Genomic DNA, 27893 nt, shown 5'->3' with positions numbered 1-27893 from the left:
CCGCACTAAATTCCCATTGGGAAGATAGTGTCTCATTTGACTTTAGTTTTCGGTGGAAGAAAGACCAGATTTTATACACGCCATTGCAGCAAACAAACGAGCAGAGTCCCACAACAACATACATTTTAACCCTTTAACCCCCATGAGTGACCAAGATAGAATTTCTCCTAACAATATCAATACAATATCAACCAGGTAAGTGAGGAGAACAAGAAAAATATAATTAGTTGATCTAATATTTAATTCTCTGAGCTAACAATATAAGAGTTGTATGGTTGAAAGTAAGAAGAGTTACAAATTTGATCTGGGAGTTGAAGGGTTAATTTATTTACAATTACTTTCCTTACCATTAACTGACTGATCAGAGGTATTCTAGTTCGTACATTAATCATCGATGAAAGTGAATAATACTCTCCATGAGATCATTGAATGCTTTTGAAGAAAAAATTGTCGTGACAGTAATTGAACTTGAGTTTGTGTGCCAAACCAGTACCGTTTTTTGTTGTGGTTGCCTTTTTTCCCAAGAGAGTACATGTGCTTTGCTTTGTTGCGCGCTCTCTAATTGACAGGTGTCAGATCGTGACAGATGCTTGTTAAAAAAATGTGTCTAAGTTTGTTTGGAAGCCTTTTGAATCACCTTTATCATTACACAAATAAAATCACTTCGGTGAAGCCTCTCTTTAATTTGAGTTACCTGTTTTAACTACAATTTACTCGCTCAAAAATTGTGCGGTTTATGGAGGACCTAACCGTAATTACAGCCCTAAATCATTCGGGTTCTTTTGGTACGCATTTCAATAAGTTTAGGCCCCGAGGCCGTAGGACGAGGGCGTACCCAAGACAGAGGGCAAAGTTTTTCTCAATACGGACCTCCCGGCTGGCGAATAAAAGATATATGTTCGCTTACCCTTTCGCAACATCCTGTGCATCTCCAGGCACACTTGAAGCTCTTGAAGACGTCTCTACTGACTCAGCTGCGAGTTTTTGGGCTAAACTGAATCCTGCACCCCTCGAGGCTGATTTATCTTTCTGTGCTAGGTCGGCCGCGGCGGCTGCTCTAAGAGGTGTGTTAAACGTGCGACCAATCACATCTGGACTGCTCCCTGTTTTCGGTACGTTTGCACTTGTAGATGTCGGTTCTGAAAGATGCACAAAGTGCACTGATTCATGACTATATATATATAAACGCTCAGAAGTCACACCGCGGATTTAACGAAACATTCTTGCTTGTCTTCCGTATAAAAACTAGAGCCGTGAATAATTGACTAAACGACACGAGAAAGTTCACACGTGACAAATTAGGGAAGCATCTTCTGCCCATGGTTAAATGTCAAATCCAGCATCACTGCATGCATCTACCTTGATAAGAACTCGGATCATATTTCCGTTCAAGTCTAGCATTACCAGGAGACAGACCCACTCCTGTCGCGCTAGGTCCCACCTCTCGAACTACCATTACAGGGTTTCCCGTGCCTGAAGAGGTGGGTGGAGGGGGAGCAGGTTCAACAGGATGCCCAAGGTGTGCAGTAGACCTTGGACTTGGTATGCCTGTGTCTGGGTTCACACTGAAAGTTTCCTGCATAGCTTGTCGTGGTGGATCAGTACATGTGGTTTGCTGGAAAGACAAAACAAACTGCATCAATGACGAAGGGACTAATGATGGTGATTGTAAATCCCAAAGCTATATAACAATATACATTAACCAAATAGTGAATGAAACAACTCGAAAAATGTTCAACGAGCGAAATGAATGGATAGTTTCGTGCTTATTAAATGGTCAGAAAAATAGAATTCATCGGAAAAGGAAGGCACGAAATATTTTATTTGAGACATGTTATTTGTAAGCCACATGCTCTCTCCAGTCAAAAAATCATTCTGATTATTTCGTTGACCATCCACTCATTCATTTATATACGTATTCAGAGAATCACGTATCTATTTACTCATTAATTTGTCTATTCATTCAATTTAGTTCAAATAACTATCATATTCTTGCTGCAATATAAGTTTGAATTTTATGTAACGGTCACAGTTATTTTAAAGATTTTCCTTCCAAACGCAACATTGTTGAGTTACTTATGCCGCGTGTTACTTAACGCACAAGACGGTTCCGTGGCAATTTTGCAAAAACTGCTCTTTTTTTAATCCTTTCCCTTGAACGTAGAGACTGCTACCCACCCACCTGACCAAACTGAGGATACCAAGAAGTTCTGAACACAGGTGCGGAAGATGGCGGTTGATATGCACTGGTAAAAGGTGACTGGCTAACCAGAGGCGCAGATAAGGGAGGCTGCAAAACACTATGCGATGGCAGACTCATGAAGGAGGGAGACGCATTATTTAAAACGCTAGGAGTCACAGTTTGAGGTCTGTGTGGTGAAGGATTGTGGTCACTTCCTGCAGCGGAGGGGTTGTACGTAAACAGCTGCTGGAATTGATGTTGAAGGGTCGCCATATCTTGATGTTGCTGCTGAAGCTGTGAATAACACTGGTTGAGGCTTTGCAGTATCTGGTGTTGCTGCTGCATATAACGCTGTTGATCAAAGAAGCTTTGAAGTCCTTGATAAGCTTCTTGTTGCCTTTGTTGATATTGCTCAAATGGATTTCCGCCTGAACCGTAGAAAATAAGGCTGGGTATCGATAATAGTTCAGAGAAGAATTAAGTAACATTATGTACGTCCAGAATAAGTTTGTTGCTAATGAATTAACATTCCCGAATCAGTGGAGTTATCATTTTCGAAGGATTACATTTCCAAGGCAATTAAATAAGTTAAGATTTTGAAAAAGTTAACGATCGTTTATTGGCGTGAACGTCTCATTTCGGGAAAATCTTACCTAGATATGACTTCGACTGTCAGTTGCGTAAAAAGCGATTTCCTAAAGTGCATTTCGTCATCGCGCAAGCAACTCCGCCAGTTAAGCAAGATACACATGAAACTACATGAAGGGAATGGATATGAATAAGTTTACCGATACTAGGTCCTGGGATGTTACCCAAATTCGGGCTTGCCGCTGGTCCGGAGGGAACACTTCTGCCAATCACTGTAGACACTAACATCTGTTGATCTCTGAGGAGTCCGTTGCACAGAGTGGAGAGGTCGGACACCTCCTGGTGCAGACGCTCACAGTGCTGTTCCCATGCCTGCCGCTCCATGTTAAACTGTTCCTGCTCTCGTTCCTTGATGAGCTGCTCAGCTGGCGTGAAGTTCTAAAGAAGAACATTGAACACCTTTAGCCATTTCAGATCGTAACAACCAAACAACAAAGGTTGCAGCGTATCATGAATCCGACATTAAAACTTTACTTTAGAAAATTAAGAGGAACTGTAATTGAGGTGCTTACGCTTACTAGAGAGATCCTTCTAGCAGGGGTTTCAATTACTCTTTCCATTAACGACTGCCGATGGCGTAGTCGGCGGCTGTGCCGCAAGGCAAGCTAAACGTACGGCGGTAAGAGGGCTCAAAGGCGACGGGAGACCGCCAGTAACCGACTTTAGGTGAAACCCCTGATGCCGGTTTAACAAATCTCAAGGCAATATTTTCTTGATATATCTTGAAGTTAGCATCTAGCGGACATTCTTTCTCAGCTTCCCACAACGTTCACGGTTCTGACTAGATCAAACTCAAGTTTATCAACAAGACTAGCTATTCACTCACTACTCCTCCGATCTACACAATTCTGCTTCCTAACTCACTCGTAAATGCATATCTCTTTCATTTCAGACTCTACTCACTGCGGTTCGTATGCCCAAAAAGACAATCATAGACTTTTTTGTTTGAGTTTTAAGAGTTTTATGGAACGTACCTCTTGTCTTATTCTTCCTCGTGAATTCCTATCAAAATAGAATGTTCTTGGCCAGTCTTCAAAAGTGAGGCCTCTCTCTCTTTCCCTTTTTCGAGCTCCACCTTAAGTAAGAGTAGAGATTGGTATTACACAGATGTGACACGAGTGCTTACATTTCTCGTTACCCAAAAGTTAGATCTAAAATGGACTTCGGATCTTTCTAAGGACACGCACAAGTATGATCGTAAATCCATGTGTTGTTAGACGAACATTTAATGTCTTGACAAAAGCACAAAGCGAGACTGCAGAGTACTGCAAAAGGTAATGAGAGGTAAGTCACGCCACCATGTTTGGTAAATTAGGGAAAAACCGCGAGGGAGGAAAAAAAACTATATTTCAACGTATTCCGTCTGAAACACAAACCAAGAATTGACTATATACTTTGTATGTAATTAACAGAGCTGGAGCCCAAAAATACACCTTTCCCTCATGTCTCGATTTTTGTTTCTATAAAACTGAAACTCCAATCTCGCAAATTTGGAGACAACGAGATAGTTGCTTGACAGAACACTGAACAAACAAATTGCGCAGCCAGAAAGTAAGAACGACTCTTAAAGCTTGGAAAAACAGGATAAATTTATCAAAATAAAAATCTTCATTAACTAGTAAACGACCGCAAATATTTAAGTCATACCAGATATTGCCGTGCCATCAATCTTGCGTTTCTTGCCGCTACTGGGTTGGGAGGTGCTATCTACACTGCCCCTAAAGGTGGTCATACGAGGAACTCTCTCTCTGCCTCTAAACACTGCCTGAGCTGATCCTGAGAAAGCCTCCGGTTCAAGACGCTCCTCTTCCTCCTCCTCGGCTTGAACGATTCCGTCCGGATAATCATCTTCTACTTCCACGGCGATCTTTAATGAAACAAAGTTAAATGTTGCACCAAGAGAACATGCTTTAACTTCGTAATTTGAAAACCGGTTAATCCGCAATCGTTGAACGTTTCAATAAGGTATCACTCCCAAGGACACAAAAAGAGACTAATTTAAGGGAAAAAGTAGTCAAACGAGTCAATCGACGGTAACGATTGACAAGAAGTCGCTACTGAAGAGGGACAAAATATTATTGTTGATAGATTTTATCATTTTGAAACTTAAGAATAGTGTGTCATTTCTGGAGTGAGCGAGTCTTAAGCATGTATAAGATTCTGCCGGACGGATGCGTTCTCCAGCGATTTTGGTGTTTTTACCACTATCATATCAGGAGTTTTAACAGCTTTTTTCTATAAGTAGCTGCTGATGGTGTAATAGGCAGCTGTACCCGGAAAGGGGTCGTAATGTGAAACCCAAACACGAGAGCCTGCTCGCAAGCTAAACAGACAGAGATACCAAGTCTTAAAGGCGGCGGTCTGTAATCGGCTTTTAATAAAACCCCTAAATAAAACAGTGCGTGAAAAAACGAAGAGCAGGAAGAGAAGATCAACATCGATCTAAAGTGCCATTCCTACCACGCGCTACTGCAAAGTCATATTCCTTTCAGGAAGCCACAAGTTCACACATGCTTTACCTGTGCCACCTCGTTCTCCTCGTCAGATTCATCGGCGGACACTGCTGAATCATTCTGGGTACTGCTAGGTTGAGTTGAGCCGCCCCAGGTAGCAGTAGTAATGTCAGCACTCATCATACTCACACCAAACCCTTCATCGATGTCACCACTCCTTCCACTCCTCACAGAGTATGTCCCACCTTCGGACAAATCATCGAGCCCCGACTTCTTTCGCTTCTCTAGAAATTTTTGTTTTCTTTTCTTTAGCTTTTCCTCGTGCAGTTCTCTCTGACGTCTCAGTTCTGACCACACCAACGAACTTGGACGAGCTGTAATCAAATTCACGTGAATTTTTGACAGTTTCGCCAACGACTTTGTTTTTTTTTCCTTCAAGATTTCTACTACATTAGCCTGTCACTTCATCCCTACGTCGTTTGGATGGATATCTTTATTACCATTTTGCAATAAGTATGGGTCTTATTTGCGCGCGCGCTACAAAACCAACAAATCTTAGGCCAAGGGCAGATCTTCAGCTTAGTTACACAAGTGACCCAAGAATGCGCTGCTCTCGTTTCTCTTCATTTTGTAATCAGGATAAGAAGATTAGTCTTAGGCTCTATGATTTCTTTGGTTTTGGTTTCATGACAGTCAGTCTAAAACAACTCTAACTTCATAGTCGTGTGCGAGGTCATTCTGTCTACTGTGCCGTGTATACACTACTGACTAACACACCTCTTGGGGGTTCACTTGAGTCTACAGATCTTGCAACCCTCAGGTCAGAACCATAAAATGGTGTCTGCGTTGAAATTTCCTTGTTCACTGGCGCGTGGATCATGACTGGTCTCTTTGAGAGAGCTCCTCCGCTGGTGGCAAATGCACCAGTTCTGAGCATTATTCCTGCAGTCGCGGGTTTTTGTGGCTTTACTTGGGAAGCTTGAAATGTCTGAAAGAGAAAGCCTTGGTCATAAAATGGTTTGCGAGCATTTCAAATCCAAACTGGATTGATGGAAGCGATAAATTCGATCTATAAATTAAGCTCACTTTCGTTTCTTAAAGGAGTTTTTGATCAGTTACGAATAGAATAACTTCGCCCCCACCTTAACCGTTCCTGAGCGGCGAACTTGTCGAGGTTGAGCGAACTCGTAATCGGCGAAATCTCCAGATACGCTCAGAATGGTTTATTACGAGAGTGATACAACACATAGAAGATGATTTACTTAAGATTAAATTTTTAAAAAAAGTGTTAACGATAATTAACATCCAAACTGATGAGAAAGTTCATATCGATGCTCAACGTTCTATGTTCTTACTAAGAAAAAAATATTGACACATGCCCCTGAAAGAAACGTTTCCATCCTTTTTCACTCAGTTGTGTACAAGAACAAACACTTAAATCGTGTAACTTAATCTCCCCATACAAGACCCTTGATCGTCTAGTTTAGCTGCTGACATTCTAACATGTCCTTGTAAATAATGTATAAAGAAATTGGCGTTGTTTCTTGCTTAAGCCTTTCAATTCTCGCCCCGACCAAACGCTGCAGATTGTTTTGAAAATGATAAGAGAAAGTTACATGGGGATCACTTCTGGAAATGTTGATTGATTACTCTATAGCAATAAATAGAGGACTAGGAGCCTATCCACACCTGGCTATGCATGTAGTCTCCCCAAAACCCGCCACCCCACAACCCCACGTGCGGCTGTGAGTGTTATGGTAACCCATTACTTTTATACCTGTGTTGACGCTGTCTTGTGATTTCCAGACTGCCTGCTTATTCTAGCCAGTTCTTCCTGAACTTTCAGTAACCTTTGTCTTTCCTGCTGCAGTTGTTCAAGCTCTGCCGTTTGTTTCTGCAAATACCTCTGGTACACTGCTTCCTGGTCACTTCCTGTTACAAGGAAATCAAGTCACTTCATCTTACATACCTTAAGAGTATATTCGAATATTGCCTATTTTGTATTACAACATTGATTATCACTTTCAACAACTTGTTTTATAAATGTTGTCACAAGGTTGTCGCTGAATACAAATAAACCGTCATTGCAGAAATACGTTGTCATCACTTATTCAGTCGCATAATTATACCGGAATCTTTCAAAAGTAGCGGGCCTTGATGCATACTGAAGCGTTTTTGAAATGCTACGTGTAAATGAACCACCTGGGGGTAAATAATTTCCGTTACCCGGCACTCATTCCGCACACAGACTGTCAGAAATTTAAAATGTGTATTGAACGTGAAAATGTGATAGTCTTCTCCTGGAATAAGAAACAATTAGCAGTTTCAGTAACTGAGGACGTAAATTAGAACATGGATATTTTATTTGGATTGTTCATTGATAAAACGGGTAATCCCTTTCATGTTGAGGTCGCAACTTTGGTTGGAACTTTTCCTTAGGGGGAAACGTTCTCCGTTCTCCGTAGTCAACAACGGTCGAGAACTTTCCAGCACAAACAATTTCACATCTCAGAGAAGGAAAAGCGGTGTCTTTAACGAAACAGCTTAAGTACACCTAGAAACTAACCCTCAAGATCCAGCATTCTGTTTCTGTTGAGAGCTGCTGCAGCTGGAACATCTTCACCAGCCTCTTCGTCCTCAGTAGCCGTAGAGACTTCTTCACCATCATTCTGCACATTCCCTCGCTCATTGTCATAGGAAGCCTCTGATCTGTTGCTTTCATCTCCATCCTCGTCGTTTTCATCTTCTTCTGCTTCTTCGTCGTCATCATCGTCTTCATCATCATCATCATCGTCGTCATCATCGAAATCGTCTTCATCGAAGCTTAGCTCTGCCAACTCTGCTGGAAGCGTTTGAGAGGATTCCGGAAACTAAACAAAAAAGTCTTTCTATCACGGACAGGTTGTCACTTACTTTCATCATGCTCAAAGTTACATAATACTTTTTAAACCATGTCCGTGGAAAATACCACGTCTTCCTGGGGAACATCTTAGTGCACGTTTTGCAAGGTCGAAAATACACATGGAACGCTAACATGGTATTAAAAAGCGAGTGGTATTAACGGAAGGGGTATGGGGACGCACGCACACGCAAGCTCATACGCAAACACAAGCCTCTAGTTCGCTAAACCTTTAGGCAATGACCAGTACAGAACACTGAGTCAGGGTGTTGTTTGGATTTCATAAAAAGTGTAAACATATAAGTGAGTAATATTGCACTTTGCATTACTTTATCAAAAGTTAGCGATACCTGCTGAATTTTCTTGACAAGTTCTTGAAGCTGTTTTAACTTCTGCTTGGCAGAATTCAGTTTCCTAGGCGATATTAAATGAAAATAGAAAATGAGAATATATTTTACTGGTTTCAATACACGAATGGAAAGCAAAAACAAACCCTAAGCAACAAAAAGAGCAAAACAAAACAAAAATCATGAGTAGAAACGCTTTCCGCAATTTTAGCAGTCATTTTAGATCTATAATCCAGAAAAAAAATGAGACGCTACTCCAAAAGCATACGCGACAAAAAGCCTATTTTTTTATCAATAAGTTCCACTCATCGCTCCTCTTGTTATGTTGGCTATATCAACTGCAATCATTACCTTCGCTGGTAACATTGTTCGGGAGAAAAGGCTTCATAACTTACCGTAAACACATATGAAGAACTATCAAGTACGGGCTTTTACCATACGTTTTCGAAAGTAAAGGGGTCCCAAAGACCAATGAAAAGGATTGAAGCCTGAAATATAATAATAAAATCAGTCTATAACGATTAAAAATGTTCTCAACTCACCTGACTTTAGCCTGAAATTCAGGATCATCTTGCCAAGCTAAGGCATTAACACTTGAACTACCGCCACTCACTGCACTTTCAGCATCAGTGTCTGTCTGGGTCTCTGCCTCAGAGTCTTCCTCTGCAGCCTGTGTCTGCACAGGTTCATTGTTCACCCTAGCGGGTGACGTCTACAAAGAATGCGAAACACTTAAAAATGCTCAAAGAATATCGAAAGGAGAGCAGAAGTGTCAAAATTAATATTTGGTGCAATACTTCAGTAATATCAACGTTGCTTTCATCCTTGCCAAGGAAGCAAACAGCCCACTGAAGCTCATTATTTTGTGCAAACCATTTAGCACAAAGGCCAATACTACATATTTTATTCCGCCTGCAGTCCACCGCATCTTTTCGTATTATATACATCATAGGATTTTTACAACAGATACAGGTAAGCAACGTAAAATGTACTTATACATTCCCCACAGGTACATACCTGAACAGTTTCATTTGTTTGTTTAAAAAGGTGAGTAACCCTTGCCCTTGCTTCTTGAAGTTGCCTTTGTACAGGAGAAATAAAACATGTTCTAGAAACTTATCTCGATGTTCAGCTTAAACTGAAAAATTTTAATTAACCATGCTAACCGGCAAAATTTTTACAACTAAGGGAGAACCATGGATTGTACAGAAACAGTAATTCAATGAAAAGTTATAAGGGAGAACATTCGAAAAATGAAGAAAACTGACGAAAGGTAAACCTAAAATCACCTCCTTAAAGACGTTTGTAATCTGCAAAGCAACCACATCTGTCTCCTTTTAGTTGTAAAGTGAAGCAAGAATATACTGGATGAACACCCCCCCCCCCCCCCCGCACCTCTGATATCCTTTCTGCACAAATCCTGGTAGGATCTCCCCTTGTCAAAAAAGAAAAGATAAAAAAGACCGCTACATAGGCTCCCTTTTTGAAATCAGCTAGGTAACTACCCATGCTCGTAAACGCAAAGTTCAAATGTTCTTGAACTATGTGTTATAAACGCGGCTTTACCAGTAGATGCATTTTGCGTTTAGTACCATTGACACTAAAAAGCGCCTTGTCTAGAGCACGAGTCTTGTGTGAAATCAAAATATTTGCAAAGGTGCAAGGGACTTGTGTGTTATAAATCCTTTCCTCAAAATTGCAGATCATGATCCTCGAGAAGTTCTTCGAGCGTCTCGAAACTCGAATCTCGAATGTCGAATGTCAAAACTCGCCTCATGAAACTGTTGGGAATTGTACTTGTATCATTAAAGCGGTACTGTACTCTGCCGGCTGCATTTTACCTTATTTTTGCCATTAGATCAGGGTCTTCCACACCAGCACTAAGCATCCACTCAATACTACTGAAGTCCTCGTCGGTTCCACCAGTTGCTCCTCCGACCGCACCTTCCATTTCTTCCGCTTCCTCACTGCTCTGAACAGGTAAGCTGAGACGTTCTCTTTCAGGTTGGACTTGTGCCCCATTCTCTGGTCTGTCCACCTCACTTAAAGATGGCTGGAGAATACAAAAAAAGTAATGTGTAAATCATGTCTGGCTTCTGTCTAGATGCAGCACTGTTAAAGCTGAAAATAAAATTATATTCAATGGAAAAGATATAAATACATTTGTTTCAGTATGCAAATATTTTATAGAGTTTTTATGAGTTACTTGCACTAGTTTTTGATACTAGTTGTGTTAGAGCTTTCAACTGTACCCAGTTTATTGATTTTCTGATATGACAATAAATTTCTGTCTTTCATTTACTTGTACAAAATCACCAAACGTGTCTCAGAACCAAAAATATGTGGATAATGAAAGAGTGTCGGGTTAATGTAAGGATAGAGAAACGCAGCTGAACACAATGGTAACTTCTCACCTGATATTGACCAATCAATTCCCGCAACTGGCTCAAGCGATCTCTCACTTCTTGCAAGCTTCTGTGTTAGAAAAAGAAAATTTATGATGGGCATGCATAGGTCTCAAGCAGTTATAAAAGTACCACGTCTCAAATACACGAAGCAGAGAGCACTAAATATTCTAGGTTAGAGTTCACATGCCACACCAAGAAATACCCCAATGCTCATTACTCTTAATTGTGCACTGTTTGGTACATGCAGCATTTGATGTACGGTACCTTTAACCCTTTGCACCCTAATATCTGTATGCAAATTCTCCATGCTGTTTTTTATACATCTCCTAGGGTGTTGAAGAGGAGAATTTGTCGAATAATCAAGAGCTTCCTTATTTGGTGATCATATCCTTTTTGCTTATGACCTTGATGTTTTTTTCAGGGGTGATATTGTGAGGAGAATTTAGATGCTAGTCACTCTTGGGGATCTAAGGGTTAAGCCAGGCTGTTTGTTCCAATGCAAGTTCTTTACGGCATTTTTTCTAAACAAAGTCAAAATGCTATATGTTGTACGTGAAGGATCCTATGCTCTTACACGTTCCTGTAAGAGTGACACTCTAAAAAGAAGAATTGGATGATGTTGCCGACGTAAGGCTGAGCTTACACATAAAAAGACCCTTGTGGTAGTTTATGAAGTGGCCAGCATCGTATGGTCCTTACTTTAGTTTTTCGTGAACTTCCAGAGCCTCTAGGATACGCTCATCATCTAGCTTTTGAGATGTAGTGGCGAGTGGTTCATCCTCTTCTTGTTTAGACTCATTTACACTTGCACTTGCACCACCAGCAGCGTCTAAGGATTCTAAGAGACCGCACTCTGTTACGATCACGAAAACCAACTAATCACTAATGTTAGGTTACGATGAACTACGCTACCAGCCTCGAAATGCGCAGCCTATCCACGGCTCTGTTGGATGAGTGATGCTGCTCCTCCTCCTGAATGACTTGGCTTCTCCATCCCAGAAACCCCCTATATCACCACCCAATACGTGCAATTTCCCCACGCACTAAGCAGAACACCACAGTAAACCAGAAATTTGTTACATTCCTCCTTCTCTAAGAAATCTTCGACGGTTTAGTTATGACACACTCTTTATGATCCCTTTTTCAAGGACAAGAATATCACAGTAATGTTTCGAAAATGTACACAGTACCTTTTCTTAATTGTGCTTCTTTGAGAGACTGCAACTCTTTTAGCAAAGTGTCCATCTGCTCCTTTTTTGCCTCTAGGACCATCAACTTATTCTCAAGTTCCAACCTTTCTTGAGTTGCATTTGCAAGAGCTAAAGCAGCCTAAAATCAAACAGAAAGTACCAATTTAAAGGGATTTCCGCAGGTACTTTTAATTACAGTAATATGTGTCAAATGGAGGGAGACAAGTGATAAAGTACTTTTTTCTTTGGCGGATAGGAAATAGAGAGGCACTTGAAAATGAGAGAGATATTCATAGGACAGGTCCACAAACCTTCACCTCTTTCACTCTCAAGATCTACAGTGAAAATTTAAATTCTCTTCACTGTTTGCCATACATTTCTTATGACTTTAGTTCTGAGAATTTGTTGTTAAATCAAATAGCATTCCCTTACTGATGTATGCCCTTATTCCAAACATCTTTCTTCTCTGTGATGAGTTGAAAATGAGAGGAAAAATTCCGTTTTGGTTACTCCTGGGAGTGAGAGGGTTGAAGCAACCCTGTAATTGGGTGTTGTTGTAGCCACAGAAATGCATTAGCCTTTAAGATAGGCAACCAATTTACGTGTACACTGTACCTCACTATCTGCAACTTCTGAACTCATCTCTGGATGAGGTGCCTATAAGTATTCAAACAAAAATAGTCCTCATTTAAAAAAAAACAACAACAACCATAACAAAAAAAACAAACACTAACTACGGTAAATGAGAAGAAAACACACAAACATTAAAAACATTAAAATACTTGTTCCACTGTTGGCTGATTTGTCCTCTTTGGCCCATGGTTCTCCCTTTCATCTGTTTCCTTCTCATCCCCAGAATCAGCAGCCCTCCACTGCACCAAAACATGAATCATGAATGTACATATAAGTTAACCCTTTAGACGCTTACCGGTACTTCAGTAAACCTATTCTCCTTAATGTTCTCTATACATTTCTTTCGGAACCCACAGGGAGAATTTGTTTAACAATTAAGACCTTTCTTTAGTGGTAGTACCCCAACTACCAAACAGGTTTGGCATCAGAGGATGATCATCAAGAGCATCAAGAAGCAAGTTCTGACAACAACATATCTGCACATTTTTAATAGTGATTTATTGAAACACCTTCATCTCTATTACAGCAGATTTAAGAAACAGAGGTCATCACCGCAGTTCAAGTTTTGGGGACCGCTACATAAACCATGGTCCTGCTTCCCTAAAGTTCATTAGAATGGAGCATGAAGGACACTAGGAGATAAATCCTTGTGTGTCAATCGGGAAGTAAATGAGTTCTGATAAGAGTTGCCATTCATATAAAGTTTGTAAGTCGATTGGGCAGTCAGTGAGCTCTGATAAGAGTTCCCGATTGTAAGAATTTTACTGGTCAACTGGGATGTCAATGAGCTTTGATGAGACGTTATGATCGTAAAAAGTTTATTGGTCAACTGGGGTGTCAATGAGCTCTGTTAAGAGCTCCCAAAAGTCAATAGGCTCTGAAAGGACTTCCCGATTGCAAGACGTTTATTGGTCAAATGCAAACTCAATGAGCTCTGAAAAGAAAATCCAATCTCAAGAAGTTTGTGGATCAATCGGCAGTAAATGAGTTCTAATAAGACCTCCCAATCAAATCGCAAGAAGTTTGTTGGTTGTTTTGGGAGTCAGTGAACTCTGATGGGAGCTCCCAATCGCAAGAAGTTTATTGTTTCATTTGAGTATCAATGAGCTCTCACAAGAACTCTCGATTTCAAGAAGTTTCTTGCCAACTGGGAAGTCAATAAACACCAAAAAGAACTCCCAATTGTAATGAGTATCAGAGTTGATTGGCGAGTCAATGAGCTCTGATGTGAGCTCCCGATCTCAACAAGGTTGTTAGTCAATTGGGAAGTCAATAAGCTATTATAGGGGCTTCCAATTGCAACAAGTTTGTGGTCAATTGGGGAGTTAATAGGCTCTGATAAGATCTCTCAATCGCAAAGATTTGATCGGTCAATTGGGAAGTCATGAGCTCTGATGACAGCTCCTGATCGCAACAAGTCCGTTGGTTGATTGGGGAGTCAATGAGCTCTGAAAAGGGTTCCTGATCAATTGAAGAGTAAATAAGCTCTAATAAGAGCTTTCAATCGCAGGGAGTTTGTTCGTCAATCGGGTAGTCAATGAGCTCTGATAAGAACTCCCAATCACAAGGGGTTTGTTGGTTTGTTGGGAGGTCAATGGGCTCTGATAAGAACTCTCCATTGCAACAACTTTGTTGGTTGACGGGGGAGTCAATGAACTCTGATAAGAGCTACCGATTGCAAGACGTTTCTTGGTCGATCAAGGAGTCAGAGAGCTCGAAAAAGAACTTCTAGTTATAACAAGTTTGTTAGCCAATCAGGGAGTCAATGAGCTCGTATAAGAGCTTCCAGTTACAACAAGGTGGTTGGTTGATTGGGGATTCAATGAGCTCCGATAAGAGCTCTCAATCGCAACAAGTCTGTCGTTTGATTGGGGAATCAATGAGCTCTGATAAGAGCTCCCGATCGCAACAAGTCTGTTGGTTGATTGGGGATTGAATGAGCTCTGATAAGAGCTCCCGATTGCAACAAGTCTGTTGTTTGATTGGGGAGTCAATGAGCTCTGATAAGAGCTACCAATCGCAACAAGTCTGTTGGTTGATTGCGGAGTCCATGAGCTCTGATAAGAGCTCCCAATCGCAACAAGTCTGTCGTTTGATTGAGGAGTCAATGAGCTTTGATAGGAGCTACCGTTCACAACAAGTCTGTTGATTGATCGGGGATTCCATGACCTTTGATAAGAGCTCCTAATCGCACCAAGTGTGTTGTTTGATTGGGGAGTCAATGAGTTCTGATAAGAGCTCCTAATCGCAACAAGTCTGTTGGTTGATTAGATGGCCAATGAGCTCTGATAAGAGCTACCAATCGTTACAAGTCTGTTGGTTTATTGGGGAGTCAATGAGCCCTGATAAGAGCTCCCAATTGCAACAGGTCAGTCGTTTGATTGGGGAGGCAATGAGCTCTGACAAGAGCTACTAATTGCAACAAGTCTGTTGTTTGAGTGAGATGTCAATGAGCCCTGATAGGAGCTACCAATCGCAACAAATCTGTTGGTTGATTGGGGAGTCAATGAGCTCTGATTAGAGCTCCCAATTGCAACAAGTCAGTCGTTTGATTGGGTAGGCAATGAGCTCTGATAAGAGCTACCAATTGCAACAAGTCTGTTGTTTGATTGGGGAGTCAATGAGCTCTGATAAGAGCTCCCAATCGCAACAAGTCTGTCGTTTGATTGGGGAGGCAATGAGCTCTGATAAGGGCTCCCAATCGCAACAAGTCTGTCGTTTGATTGGGGAGTCAATGAGCTCTGATAAGAGCTCCCAATCGCAAAAAGTCTTTTGTTTGATTGGGGAGGCAATGAGCTCTGATGAGAGCTACTAATCGCAACAAGTCTGTTGTTTGATTGGGGAGTCAATGAGCTCTGATAAGAGCTACTAATCGCAACAAGTCTGTTGTTTGATTGGGGAGTCAATGAGCTCTGATAAGAGCTACTAATCGCAACAAGTCTGATGTTTGAGTGGGGAGTCAATGAGCCCCGATAAGAGCTATCAATCGCAACAAATCTGTTGGTTGATAAGGGAGTCGATGAGCTCTGATAAGAGCTCCCAATTGCAACAAGTCAGTCGTTTGATTGGGGAGGCAATGCGCTCTGATAAGAGCTACCAATCGCAACAAGTCTGTTGTTTGAGTGGGGAGTCAATGAGCCCTGATAAGAGCTACCAATCGCAACAAATCTGTTGGTTGATTGGGGAGTCAATGAGCTCTGATAAGAGCTACCAATCGCAACAAGTCTGTTGTTTGATTGGGGAGTCAATGAGCTCTGATAAGCGCTCCCAATTGCAACAAGTCAGTCGTTTGATTAGGGAGGCAATGAGCTCTGATAAGAGCTACCAATCGCAACAAGTCTGTTGTTTGATTGGGAAGTCAATGAGCTCTGATAAGAGCTCCCAATTGCAACAAGTCAGTCGTTTGATCGGGGGGCAGTGAAATCTGATAAGAGCTACCAATCGCAACAAGTCTGTTGTTTGAGTGGGGAGTCAATGAGCCCCGATAAGAGCTACCAATCGCAACAAATCTGTTGTTTGATTGGGGAGTCAATGAGCTCTGATTAGAGCTCCCAATTGCAACAAGTCAGTCGTTTGATTGGGTAGGCAATGAGCTCTGATAAGAGCTACCAATTGCAACAAGTCTGTTGTTTGATTGGGGAGTCAATGAGCTCTGATAAGAGCTCCCAATCGCAACAAGTCTGTCGTTTGATTGGGGAGGCAATGAGCTCTGATAAGGGCTCCCAATCGCAACAAGTCTGTCGTTTGATTGGGGAGTCAATGAGCTCTGATAAGAGCTCCCAATCGCAAAAAGTCTTTTGTTTGATTGGGGAGGCAATGAGTTCTGATAAGAGCTATCAATCGCAACAAGTCTGTTGTTTGATTGGGGAGGCAATGAGCTCTGATAAAAGCTCCCAATCGCAACAAGTCTTTTGTTTGATTGGGGAGTCAATGAGCTCTGATAAGAGCTACTAATCGCAACAAGTCTGTTGTTTGATTGGGGAGTCAATGAGCTCTGATAAGAGCTACCAATCGCAACAAGTCTGTTGTCTGATTGGGACGTCAATGAGCTCTGATAAGAGCTGCTAATCGCAACAAGTCTGTTGTTTGAGTGGGGAGTCAATGAGCCCCGATAAGAGCTATCAATCGCAACAAATCTGTTGGTTGATAAGGGAGTCGATGAGCTCTGATAAGAGCTCCCAATTGCAACAAGTCAGTCGTTTGATTGGGGAGGCAATGCGCTCTGATAAGAGCTACCAATCGCAACAAGTCTGTTGTTTGAGTGGGGAGTCAATGAGCCCTGATAAGAGCTACCAATCGCAACAAATCTGTTGGTTGATTGGGGAGTCAATGAGCTCTGATAAGAGCTACCAATCGCAACAAGTCTGTTGTTTGAGTGGGGAGTCAATGAGCCCCGATAAGAGCTACCAATCGCAACAAGTCTGTTGTTTGATTGGGGAGTCAATGAGCTCTGATAAGAGCTCCCAATTGCAACAAGTCAGTCGTTTGATTAGGGAGGCAATGAGCTCTGATAAGAGCTACCAATCGCAACAAGTCTGTTGTTGGATTGGGAAGTCAATGAGCTCTGATAAGAGCTCCCAATTGCAACAAGTCAGTCGTTTGATTGGGGGGCAGTGAGCTCTGATAAGAGCTACCAATCGCAACAAGTCTGTTGTTTGAGTGGGGAGTCAATGAGCCCCGATAAGAGCTACCAATCGCAACAAGTCTGTTGTTTGATTGGGGAGTCAATGAGCTCTGATAAGAGCTCCCAATTGCAACAAGTCAGTCGTTTGATTGGGGAGGCAATGAGCTCTGATAAGAGCTACCAATCGCAACGAGTCTGTTGTTTGATTGGGGAGTCAATGAGCTCTGATACGAGCTCCCAATCGCAACAAGTCTTTTGTTTGATGGGGAGTCAATGAGCTCTGATAAGAGCTTCCGTTTGTAAGACATTTCTTGGTCGATCAGGGGGTCAGAGAGCTTGAACAAGAGCTTCTAGTTATAACAAGTTTGTTTGGGAGTGAATGAGCTCGTATAAGAGCTTCCAGTTACAAAAAGTTGGTTGGTTGATTGGGGATTCAATGAGCTCTGATAAGAACTCCCAATCGCAACCAGTCTGTTGTTTGATTGGGGATTCAATGAGCTCTGATAAGAACTCCCATTTGCAATGACTTTGTTGAATGACTGGGGAGTCGATGATCTCTGACATCGCAGGACATTTGTTGGTCAATTGGGGAGTCAATGAGCTACAAGAGCTTCCAGTTACCACAAGTTGGTTAGTTGATTGGGGAGTCAATGCGCTCTGATTAGAGCTCCCAATTGCAAGAAGTTTGTTGGTTAATTGGGGAGTAACTGAGCTCTTTTGAAAGCTTCTGATTGCAAGAAGTTTGTTGGTCAATTGAGGAGTCAATGAGCTCAAATAAGAACTCCCAATTGCAACAAGTATGTTGGTTAATTGGGGAGTTGATGAGCTCTAATAAGAGCTCCCAATTGTAACACGTTGCTGCACATTAACAACTACTTTTCTTAAGTGGAGGGCATAACTTTCTTCCTTGTTTTAAGTCTACCAGCTGTTTAAATGGTAATTGTTAATTTCACAGTCAAAAAAGAAAAGAAAATCACATTCTCTTTGTAGCTTGTCATGGGATGTCTTATTATGGTGAGAACTTTAATCCTTTGGCTTCCTTTTCCAATATCACAGGACACACCATTATTCGGTGATAATTATTTTATCTGCATTATAAATGAAAGTTGCCATGTCTTGTGTCTGTGTTTTGATTTTCATCTCGAGGATAGTACTTTAACTTAAAATTATTATGAGTACACAAGCGTCAAGACAAATAAAAACAATTTTATAATGAGAGTTTTCATTGAAACAGAAAGAGAGCAATTATTTTTTATGTAACCAAACCTTTTCCTTGTGTTTTCTGAGAAGGTTGATGAGCTCTAATTCTTCAGGTGTAAACCGCCTGTCATCCGTCAGGACACTAGTGCTTGGTCTCTAAACAATAAAATAATACAAACATGTACAGAACATACTAATGTAAACCTTCAGTACAATAAAATGGCTTTCAATACCATAGGGAAGTACATGTATCACACTCAGGAAAGTCAGGGCCCCAAGTCTTCTCTACTTTGGTCACAAAAAAGTTATAAATGGCCACCTAATTATCATTTTGGTTTGCCAAATGGCAAATTTGATTAAAGGGTGAGCTTGGAGTGCTGTCAAGTGATACAATTCTCCAGGAAAGTTAAACAAACTGCTACTTCCTTTGTTGAATTTGTATTGATTTAAGGTACCAACTAACTGTAAATCACGTTTGCACATAAAGGAAATCATACTTTGTGTAATTATCAATACAGTATACAATAGCCAAATGAGAGTAATTTGTACATTTTAGAAAAATGGAAATATGTACATGTACAATGGCTGGCTTCAAAGGCACCCAAATAAGGCAATTTAGTTTTTGTTCCTTTATAGTGATCCTAAACACTTTGAAGGTATTTGAAGTAAGCAGTAAACCATATTATTTTTAATGTAACTCTATTCTGCAATACCTCAGGAACAACATCCAGTTGTGCTAGAGCTTGGGAAGTTCCTGATGCACCTCTGCTTCTGCTAGGTTCATCATCTTCACCTCCAATTGCACCTGGTTCATCAGGGTCTACTCTGCCCTTGAGTTGGATAAGATGAACTTATGTTATCCAGGTAAAACTCACTGAACATGCTGTCAGGAATTTTCTGAAAGGGGCTGAATATTAAGACAATATGCATGCTCATTCAAGGAAAAAGAAAAAAAGATGTTGTCAATGAGGCTGCATACATTTGTTTTAAATGACTGGAGCCTCAAGTAAGGCAATTGATAAGTTGCCATGGAAACCTGCTTGCTGCTGAGAGGATACTTCCTATGGAAACTTAGAAAGCACCTGCTCCCTAAACAATGTTTTAAGGAAAGTTGCAGCATACAGTGTAATATGGTTTACTGTTTCTCAAGTCATAAATTAATCAGCATACAAAAAACAGCAAGGTATGCAATAAATAAAAATACAAATATAAGCTCCAACATAATTTTTGGTTAAAGCTAAGTAAATTAGTGAGTTCAACATACTTCTTCCTCTGCCTCAGCCAAACGCATTTCTGCATCACGTTGCAACGTCAACAGAGTAGCTTGTCGGGTTTGTAGTTCCTTCAGCTGTAATATCAATAACCAAAGTTTAGTAAAAGCAGTAAAGTTTAAACTATATGCCACCATTTCTGCATCAGAGAAGTATTTTTTTCTCTCTCTCTTACCTGCTGTTGCTGCTCCAGCATCTTTTTCAATAAAGCATGTTGCTGACGTAGCCCTTGAAGCTCTTCATCTCTTATAGATGCTGACTCACTCTACATTAAAGGCACATGTACATGTTTGTTCAGTAGCTGTGTCAAAAAATTTTAAATCTACATCACCTCAGTATTTATTTTCTTTGCTTTGTTTCTTAGCTTATCTGAGCAATTAGTGCAGTGTGAAAAGAACATTCATCTAATGTACAATCATGAGTATACAGAAATTACAGTTCTAGAACAATATTTGACATACCTTTTCCTCCTCTGTTAGTGACTGCAGACTCAGAGATGGTGTGTTTTCTAAAGTTGAATCATGTTCAACAGCCTGGTAAGTTAAAAGAACAAAAACAACAATAAAAAAGACTGATTGTTAAAAGGATACTGAATATCAATTTTTATTGCACACGTTATGTTGACAGCATCCATCTCTGGTTCTAAAATTTCTAGCTAGTCTTACCAGAAATTGCCTATATTAATATGTTCTATTAAACTTTTAGCAAGAAAGGGGTAAGATGCTGAAATTTCTCAAAGATACCATAATTGTACAACAACAACCATTTTCTCAGAGTATTATAAACTTCCCATATAATTGACAAAGAATGGTTCAGCAGAAGAGCAGCCTTTTTCATCAGTCACATATGACCTACATGAAGCAAAATGTCCTGTTGTGTAAAAACTATTGGCAATTGAACCCTACAGTCAAAGCAACACCTCAAGCCCAACTAATCTCAATAACCCTCTATGCCTTTCAAGAACAGAGAAAAACTTTGGGTCCATATGCCTGTTAACGGAAACTGTGACTAAGAATGTCATCATTCATCTTGACACAATGATGCAAAACCAACATGACAAAGTGACTTAAAATTTCATGTGAAATCCCTTAAGAAATTTATGCCAACAAAGTACAAATTTTGCAGATTTAACTCTCATTGCTTCTTCACAGTACTGTACACATGTTAATGTGTTATTGATGAGAAAAGCTCACCACTGATCTTTCAAGAAGTTCTACATAAGCTTTCTCTTGCTGTTTGAGCTGTTTGATTAGCCTTGCAATCTTCACTGCTTGGGCATTTAGTTCACTGGACTGTGTGGAGAACATTCAAAATTTAATTGGTACAGCCTAGCACTACATCAATTAATAATGAATAAAAAGTTGCCACAAAAGTAAATCAAAAGTTACACATCTAAAGGTATGACACAATGTTCACTGTGAATCCACTCCCACGCATCAAATCAGTACTATCACAATTACAAATTGAATTTAATTTCCTACAAAAGGGCAAAAGCAAGAATACAGCAGAGGACTTTCTCCCATTTCAGACTATATTCACATACAGTACAGTGTATTAACTTACCCTTTCATCACTGCCTGTACTTTGTAAAGTGACAAACATTTCTGTAGCTTGTTTGAGAAAGCCCTGATGAAAGAACAAAAGGACACATTATCAGCACATGCAACTGGTCAATGGTGTTGATTATGCTCATGCACTTAAAGGCAATGTATGAACATTATGAAATAATTGCAACCTCTAAGTAAATACCTTAACCCTTTAACTCCTAGAAGTGATTAACATGTAACCTCTCCCAAAAATATCCATAGATTATCCAACAAACAGTTACTAAGAATACACAGATTAATCAGGCAGATGTTATCTTGCTCCAACACCAAATTCTCACAACCAATTGACAAGGTAATGTGTAGTAGCAAGAGGGGAGAATTAACAATCGGATCTTGGGAGTTAAAGGGTTAAGAGAAATCCTTTACTCTTGAACCCTCATATTCTCCAAACTCCTGACATTAAGAAACAAAACTGTCTTCCACGCTCCTCCCAAGCAAATAATTCCTATCCAATAATTCAAACAAACTTCCTTGTTCACTGAGATGTGAAAAATCAGGATGCTAATGTAAATAAGTGGGTAAAAAAGTTACCAGAATTTACTGGTGTTTTTTTTTCAAAGTTTTTTCTGTATATTTTCCTTCCCTAAATTCTTACCCGAACTTGATTGAGCCTTGCAATGATCAAAGGTGTGTTGACCTTGAACAGCAAAAGATAAAATCAGCTCAAATTAACTCACAAAAATCACAGAATGCTACTGGAAAATATTAGTTAAACTGTACCAATTGTTAGTTAATAGAGTTTAATAGACAGAGAGATACCATTATTGAATGAGTCTAAAACCACAAATAAGGGCACAAACATTAAACAAGCTATTCTCAGTGTTCTCCTTTCCAGGTCATAACTAGTAAAATTTACAGCCTGTGGTTGCTTTTTTAAAAAGTCGCTTGAACATCTTGTAAATTCAATGGGGAAAAGGTTGCTTTACCTGTTTGAAAATTTCTTTTGACTTATCATGTGTAAAATAATTTATATTTACACATATTATGTGTAAATAAAGTACAGGATGCATGTGCATAAGTAGACATATAAACCCACACAGCATAGACTATATCATACCCAAACTTTGTAGAATTTATACCTTAGAAGCTGTTGATCTAGGAGCTGCCTCTGTAGAAGTCCTTGCTGTCTCAGTTTCATTCATCTCCAACACTGGTAAGCTGGCAGTGGCTGGTACTCTTGGTTGTGTAGGTAATGCTCTCTCATTATTAGCTGTGCTAGATGATTGATTTTGTGATGATCTCCCACCTCTACTTCGGGGACCCTCCTCGTCACGCTGTAATCCAATTACACGTACATGTTAGAGACAGTTAAACCACACCATTCGAGAAAATGCAAACTAGAGTTTGGATCCACAAACAAACTTGCAAGTTCATGTTAAGCTGTACTGTTAAGGATAGTCAAATACAGAAACAGATAGAATGGATCAAGATTCTTAAATTACACCCAAGGAATGAGTTTTAACCTTTTAACTCCCATGAGTGACCAAGACAGAATTTCTCCTTACAAGATCAATAAAATATCAAGCAGACAAGTGATAAGAATAAAGAAAATAGTAATTAGGGGATTGTTAGTTGATCCAATACCAACTTCTCCAGACTAACATTATAAGTATTGTATGGCAGATGTTAAGGAAAATTGCTAATGAGACCTAGGAGTGAAAGGGTTGAAACATTACAAACACTTCCCATGAGGTTTCCACAACAATTGCTGACAAATAGCATCTGCTACATATTTTCAGAGACAAATCTCCAAAATCATCTCTCACATATCAATGAAAAATGTAGCAGAAATCACAATTGCCCATTTTATAATTGTGTACTTAGTTGCCAAGCCTTTGATTTGGAGTGAGGCTGAAGGTGACCCTGTTGTGATGGGGAACAGTATCTGGTAAGCATGATAACAAAGAGATTTACGTTTGAATAGCAGCAAGTTTGTATCATAACAAGGTCACCCTTAGCCTCACTCCTGTTCTAAGGCTTGGCAACTAAGCACACAACTGTAAAATGGACTGTTAACTGTATTTTGGTCCCATGAAAAGTTTTCAGGTAATTCTCATATTTCCAGGCAATGACAAAAATATTAAAGCAATGGAATTTTTTCACATTTAATTTACCAAGTAATGGTTGTTATCAAAAAATAATTACAAATTTAATAAATCACGACAGAAGGTATTTGAACTTAAGGGTGGAGATTTACAGTGAGTACCACAAACCAAACTGACCTCAGGTTTTTCCTCAAAAGACAATTTTTGCTTTAAACTTTCCATAGCCAACCTCTCTGCCATAGGGGTACCAGGAGGTAGGCGTGTTCTTGGAACTGTAGCTGGTGTATGGTGTCGTTTTCTAGTAAAATGGGTACCATCAGAAGAGGGGCTAGCTGAGCCAGCCTTAGGAGGCAGCTTCACCTGCTCAAAGTGTTTTCCTTTCTTTTTTGTTGCACCACTTGCAGCTGATGGTGAGAGAGCACTTGCTCTTGTAGACCATCCCTTTCAACGACAAATAAAAGTTACCTTTAGTATCAAAGTGCAGCTGAGTATATTGGAAAGAAGTAGTTAACCCTTCACACCCTACCATCAGTATGCTTATTCTCTGTATTGTTCTCTATACATTTCCAGAGGTGCTGACAAGGAAAAATTGCTCAACAATCAAGAGCTACTTAAGCTGGTGATCATTTTGTTTATTTGTGTGACCTTCATGTGTAATTCAGGGCTGATACTGTAAGGAGAAATAAGATGCCAGACCCTCTTAGGGGTCAAAGGGTTGACCAAGGATTTGAGAACTACAAAAATGAATCAGATAAGAGGGAAATTTATTGGAAATAATAAGAGAAAATCTCATGACTTAGTCCAGTAATGGTGAGCTTCAAACTCACTAACAGTAAAGTGCATGTGACAAATGTGTGAAACACATGTGACCATGTGTGAAGTGAGTGTGAAACAAATTAACCATTAGAACTCTGTATGAATAAAGAAATAACCCAAATCTGCAGGTTTCACCTGCATATGAATTTCTCACATGGTATGCAAAACTGGAAGACTTTTAGCAGAATCCCAGTTCAACAAAGGAACTGTACTATGGAAAAATCACCAAGTAAAAACAAGAAGAACACCACTTGTGCACCAATATTCACATGACTTTTTACACACACACACACATATATAAATATATACACACAACAAGACCTGTAATTCCAAAAGGAGAAAAAAATGTTTGTAAAGTTTACATGATAAAATTTTACCAAGTTATTTGGCAGGGATCTATGTCCAGAAGCTTCCTCTTCAGACCTGCGAAGCTCTGTAATGAGGCTTAGATCAGTATCCAAACTAGCTGGATATTGACGAGGAGCTTGTCGTTGTGATCTCGGCTCAGAATATGGTCCACGCAAAGGCTGGGATGACCGGCTTGCATCTTCTGATGGGAATCTATCAGCCATGATTCTTCAAAGGCTTCCTGGTAATTTTAATCAAGAATACACATTAACTGAAAAAGTAAGGAATGAAGTGCGATTAAGTGAAATAGACAGGAGTGACCTAAAAAAACAATGATATTTCTCACCTAAATAAAGTGGTAGTCAAGAAAAACCATTCACAGGTTTTTAATCTCAAACAACTCTCTTTCCACTAATGAACCAGTTCTTAATTCTGAGATCTGTCACTAATATGTATATTTATGACTGTAGTTTTAAGGCAAGACAATACAATAATCAAATGACAAAGCATATCTAATGTCACATATTAGACAATTTTAAAATTTCTATGGTCAAAAATTATCTGCCTAAATTTAACACAAGGAAATGCTCCCTTTCGAACTGAATGAAGCTTTCAAGAGACATCAAGAAATTTTTGTCACCCCTTAGAGGTCTTTAACCACAGTTCAACTGATCAGTAATCAGGTTGTGGTCATAAGCCAAGCTATCACTCAGAAAACAACTTCATCCTAGTTAAGCTTGCAGGAAAAAAAAAGTGCTTCCCAATGTAAACATGCGTGGTACATTACTTCTACAGGAATATAGAGTACATATTTATTAGTGAGTCTAGGTTATCTGGCCAACACATTAATAAGGTGTCTCAAGGGAGGACACTGTTGATTGAGAGAACAATGTAGATCACTTCCAGTCAGAATTCAGTCAAGCTTAATTCTAAAATTTGTATTTTTTTAGCCGAACCCTGCTGCTTGCAATTCAAAATAAAATATTGATGATTACCTCGTTATTATACAATACCTACAAACACGTATTTAGTAAAAGTTTACATGTGGCTATTGCAGCTGTACAAAGAAAATTAGAAATATATATTTAACAATTTGAAGCCATTGATGATAAGGTGGTTCTTCTAGACAGTTTGGTACTGAAAAGGGTACCGTAAACTGTTTTGAGAGCACAAGTATTTAGATATGACATGTCACCGAACGTAAGTTCATCCGCTTTCACTATGTAATGAATTACATTAACTGATCAGATTTACCACGTAACAGAAAAAAGGAAAAAGGCGCAACATGCAAATCACGCTTTCGAGCTCAAAACGGCGAAGAAAGACCCCTCTTTGAGGACATGGACGGCTTGTTTACCACTGTTTATCTTCCGTACCTTCCGACTAATTGTAGGGCGCTTGCGAACTACGAACAACCTTTAGTAACTATTTTGCTAGCGAAAAATCTCACATCTTAAGAAGTGAAATCGTTACATGATAAACATAGATGAATCAAAATAGAGCACACGATCAAACACGTTCGTTTGACGAGGCTACTGCTTTAACAACCTTAATCCAGTTAATTGCATGCATGTACAGCGGGGTTTTTGTATACTTCACTGCTAGGAAACTGGAGGCTCTTCAATTAAGCGCTCCAAAACATAACAATCTTCCACAATTGTACCAGCAAACTTATCTAATTACCTGCAAGGTCGTTAGATCCGTTCCAAAACCTTGATTTTACTGCTTGTCGATTAGTTGCTAAGCCATAATGTGCCAAACTATCTGCAAATTAAACTAAGGAGTTTGCACAAATTTTCTCTGCGCGCCACACGGTTCTTTCCTGGCAAGGCCATTGGCGGAAAAATTCGTCGCGCAATGATGCGTGGGAAGGGACTGACCGCCATTTTGGATCTGACAGAGAGGAGATTGGACAAGATGTCAGCTCACCTCAGTCTTTTCGGTCAAGATTTGGCGCCTGGAAGAAAACTTTCCTCGGTCAAACGACAAATTATACAGTGGAAAGTGAAGCACTGAAATGAGTTAGATTTTGACGACGAATGTTATAATTCCAGGGATAAAAATGCTGGGAAACTATTACTTTGCAATTGTCGGACACCGCGATAATCCAGTGTTTGAAATGGAATTCAATACACCAACGAAATCTATGGATTCGTCTCAGGGCCGCGAAAGCTATAAGGTAACTTTTCGCCCTGTTCAATGATCACTCAGTTCAAACTGTAAATGATAATCAAATTCACACGATTTACGTTTAGCTTTGGCTGCTTGCATATTGGTGGTACTTTAATTTGACTGTATTCAACACTATTGTTAAACAAAAACTTGGGCGATGCCTGTATGGTGGCAGTGGATAAATGATGTGATTACATGTACATGTACAACAGTCTGCATTTCCTGATTTGTAAATCTCAGAGAGATGATCACAGACACCTCAATCAGTTTATCGCACATGCTGCACTGGATCTTGTTGATGAATCTATGTGGTCCACTACAGGAATGTAAGTTTGAAAATAATTAGGGACTTGACTTCCGTAGCCCAATTTAAATTAGTAGCTCTCTGTAATAAAATCCTTAGATTCAGAAAACTACAAAAAGTTTGCACAAGTCAATGTTGATTGTAAAAATTTTCACCTATGAGTTAGTTTTTATCATTCTTGTCATAGGTGAAGTGATGAGGTCCTTGATTGGTCTTACCTAAACCTAAATGTAATTCTAAGGAAGCCACTTTAACCCTTTTACTCCATGAGTGACCAAGAAAGAATTTCTCCTTACAATATCAATACAAAATCAGCCAGATAAGTGATGAGAATAAAGAAAAATATCAATTTGGGGATAGTTAGTTGATCCAATACTAAATTCTGTGAACTAACATTATAAGAATTGTATGGTTGACAATAAGGAGAATTAAAAATTTGATCTGGGAGCAAAAGGGTTAACCTTTTCACTCCAAGGAGTGACTGAAGAGGAATTTCCCTTACAATATGCATGCATTTTAAAACAGAAAGATAATATTGATATGGCAATTTTGAATGCTCTAACACCAAATCTTTGACCAAAAATTATGAAAAGGGTATTCACACAATCCAGATAATTAATTTTCACATCTTAGGAGTTAACCCTCTGACGGTTAGAGTGACTAGCATCTAATTTCTCTTACAATAAAACCCCTGAAGCAAACATCAAGCTCACAATGATAAGGAAATGATCACTAATTAACGGAGC

The 27893-nt window shown here is 39.8% G+C and overlaps 2 protein-coding genes across 3 annotated transcripts in view; one reads left to right on the top strand and one right to left on the bottom strand.

Moving 5' to 3' along the window:
• LOC131779619 (pericentriolar material 1 protein) overlaps window positions 1–26488 on the bottom strand; it is a 37191-nt gene extending 10703 nt beyond the window's left edge. Inside the window, exons 1-31 of one of the 2 annotated variants that reach the window (XM_059096184.2) lie at window positions 26355–26488; window positions 24701–24912; window positions 23685–23948; window positions 22542–22736; window positions 22058–22099; window positions 21419–21481; window positions 21049–21147; window positions 20317–20388; window positions 20031–20120; window positions 19849–19932; window positions 19298–19414; window positions 18651–18740; window positions 12910–12999; window positions 12743–12784; window positions 12128–12266; window positions 11637–11775; window positions 10944–11004; window positions 10371–10582; window positions 9547–9610; window positions 9072–9241; window positions 8533–8596; window positions 7850–8153; window positions 7061–7215; window positions 6061–6271; window positions 5350–5657; window positions 4478–4697; window positions 3805–3905; window positions 2971–3208; window positions 2183–2610; window positions 1360–1615; window positions 908–1139 (exon numbers count right to left, since the gene is read on the bottom strand). In XM_059096184.2, coding sequence (XP_058952167.2) covers window positions 908–1139; window positions 1360–1615; window positions 2183–2610; window positions 2971–3208; window positions 3805–3905; window positions 4478–4697; window positions 5350–5657; window positions 6061–6271; window positions 7061–7215; window positions 7850–8153; window positions 8533–8596; window positions 9072–9241; window positions 9547–9610; window positions 10371–10582; window positions 10944–11004; window positions 11637–11775; window positions 12128–12266; window positions 12743–12784; window positions 12910–12999; window positions 18651–18740; window positions 19298–19414; window positions 19849–19932; window positions 20031–20120; window positions 20317–20388; window positions 21049–21147; window positions 21419–21481; window positions 22058–22099; window positions 22542–22736; window positions 23685–23948; window positions 24701–24895 — 4745 coding nt within the window. In that variant the 5' untranslated portion in view covers window positions 24896–24912; window positions 26355–26488. The remainder of the gene's footprint in view (window positions 1–907; window positions 1140–1359; window positions 1616–2182; window positions 2611–2970; window positions 3209–3804; window positions 3906–4477; window positions 4698–5349; window positions 5658–6060; window positions 6272–7060; window positions 7216–7849; window positions 8154–8532; window positions 8597–9071; window positions 9242–9546; window positions 9611–10370; window positions 10583–10943; window positions 11005–11636; window positions 11776–12127; window positions 12267–12742; window positions 12785–12909; window positions 13000–18650; window positions 18741–19297; window positions 19415–19848; window positions 19933–20030; window positions 20121–20316; window positions 20389–21048; window positions 21148–21418; window positions 21482–22057; window positions 22100–22541; window positions 22737–23684; window positions 23949–24700; window positions 24913–26354) is intronic. The other variant, XM_066161098.1, reaches the window with a different exon arrangement.
• A 143-nt stretch (window positions 26489–26631) lies between these two features.
• On the top strand, window positions 26632–27173 carry LOC136278205 (probable trafficking protein particle complex subunit 2). The gene is made up of 2 exons (XM_066161663.1): window positions 26632–26850; window positions 27084–27173. The coding sequence occupies exons 1-2, from the start codon at window positions 26734–26736 to the stop codon at window positions 27171–27173; spliced, it is 207 nt and encodes a 68-aa protein (XP_066017760.1). The 5' UTR covers window positions 26632–26733.
• Window positions 27174–27893: the final 720 nt, after the last annotated feature.

This window comes from Pocillopora verrucosa, chromosome 14 (genome assembly GCF_036669915.1).
Source record: "Pocillopora verrucosa isolate sample1 chromosome 14, ASM3666991v2, whole genome shotgun sequence".
NCBI classification, from domain to species: Eukaryota; Metazoa; Cnidaria; class Anthozoa; order Scleractinia; family Pocilloporidae; genus Pocillopora; species Pocillopora verrucosa.
Note: the sequence above shows the minus strand (reverse complement) of the source record. Positions and strands in the feature narration are given on the sequence as shown.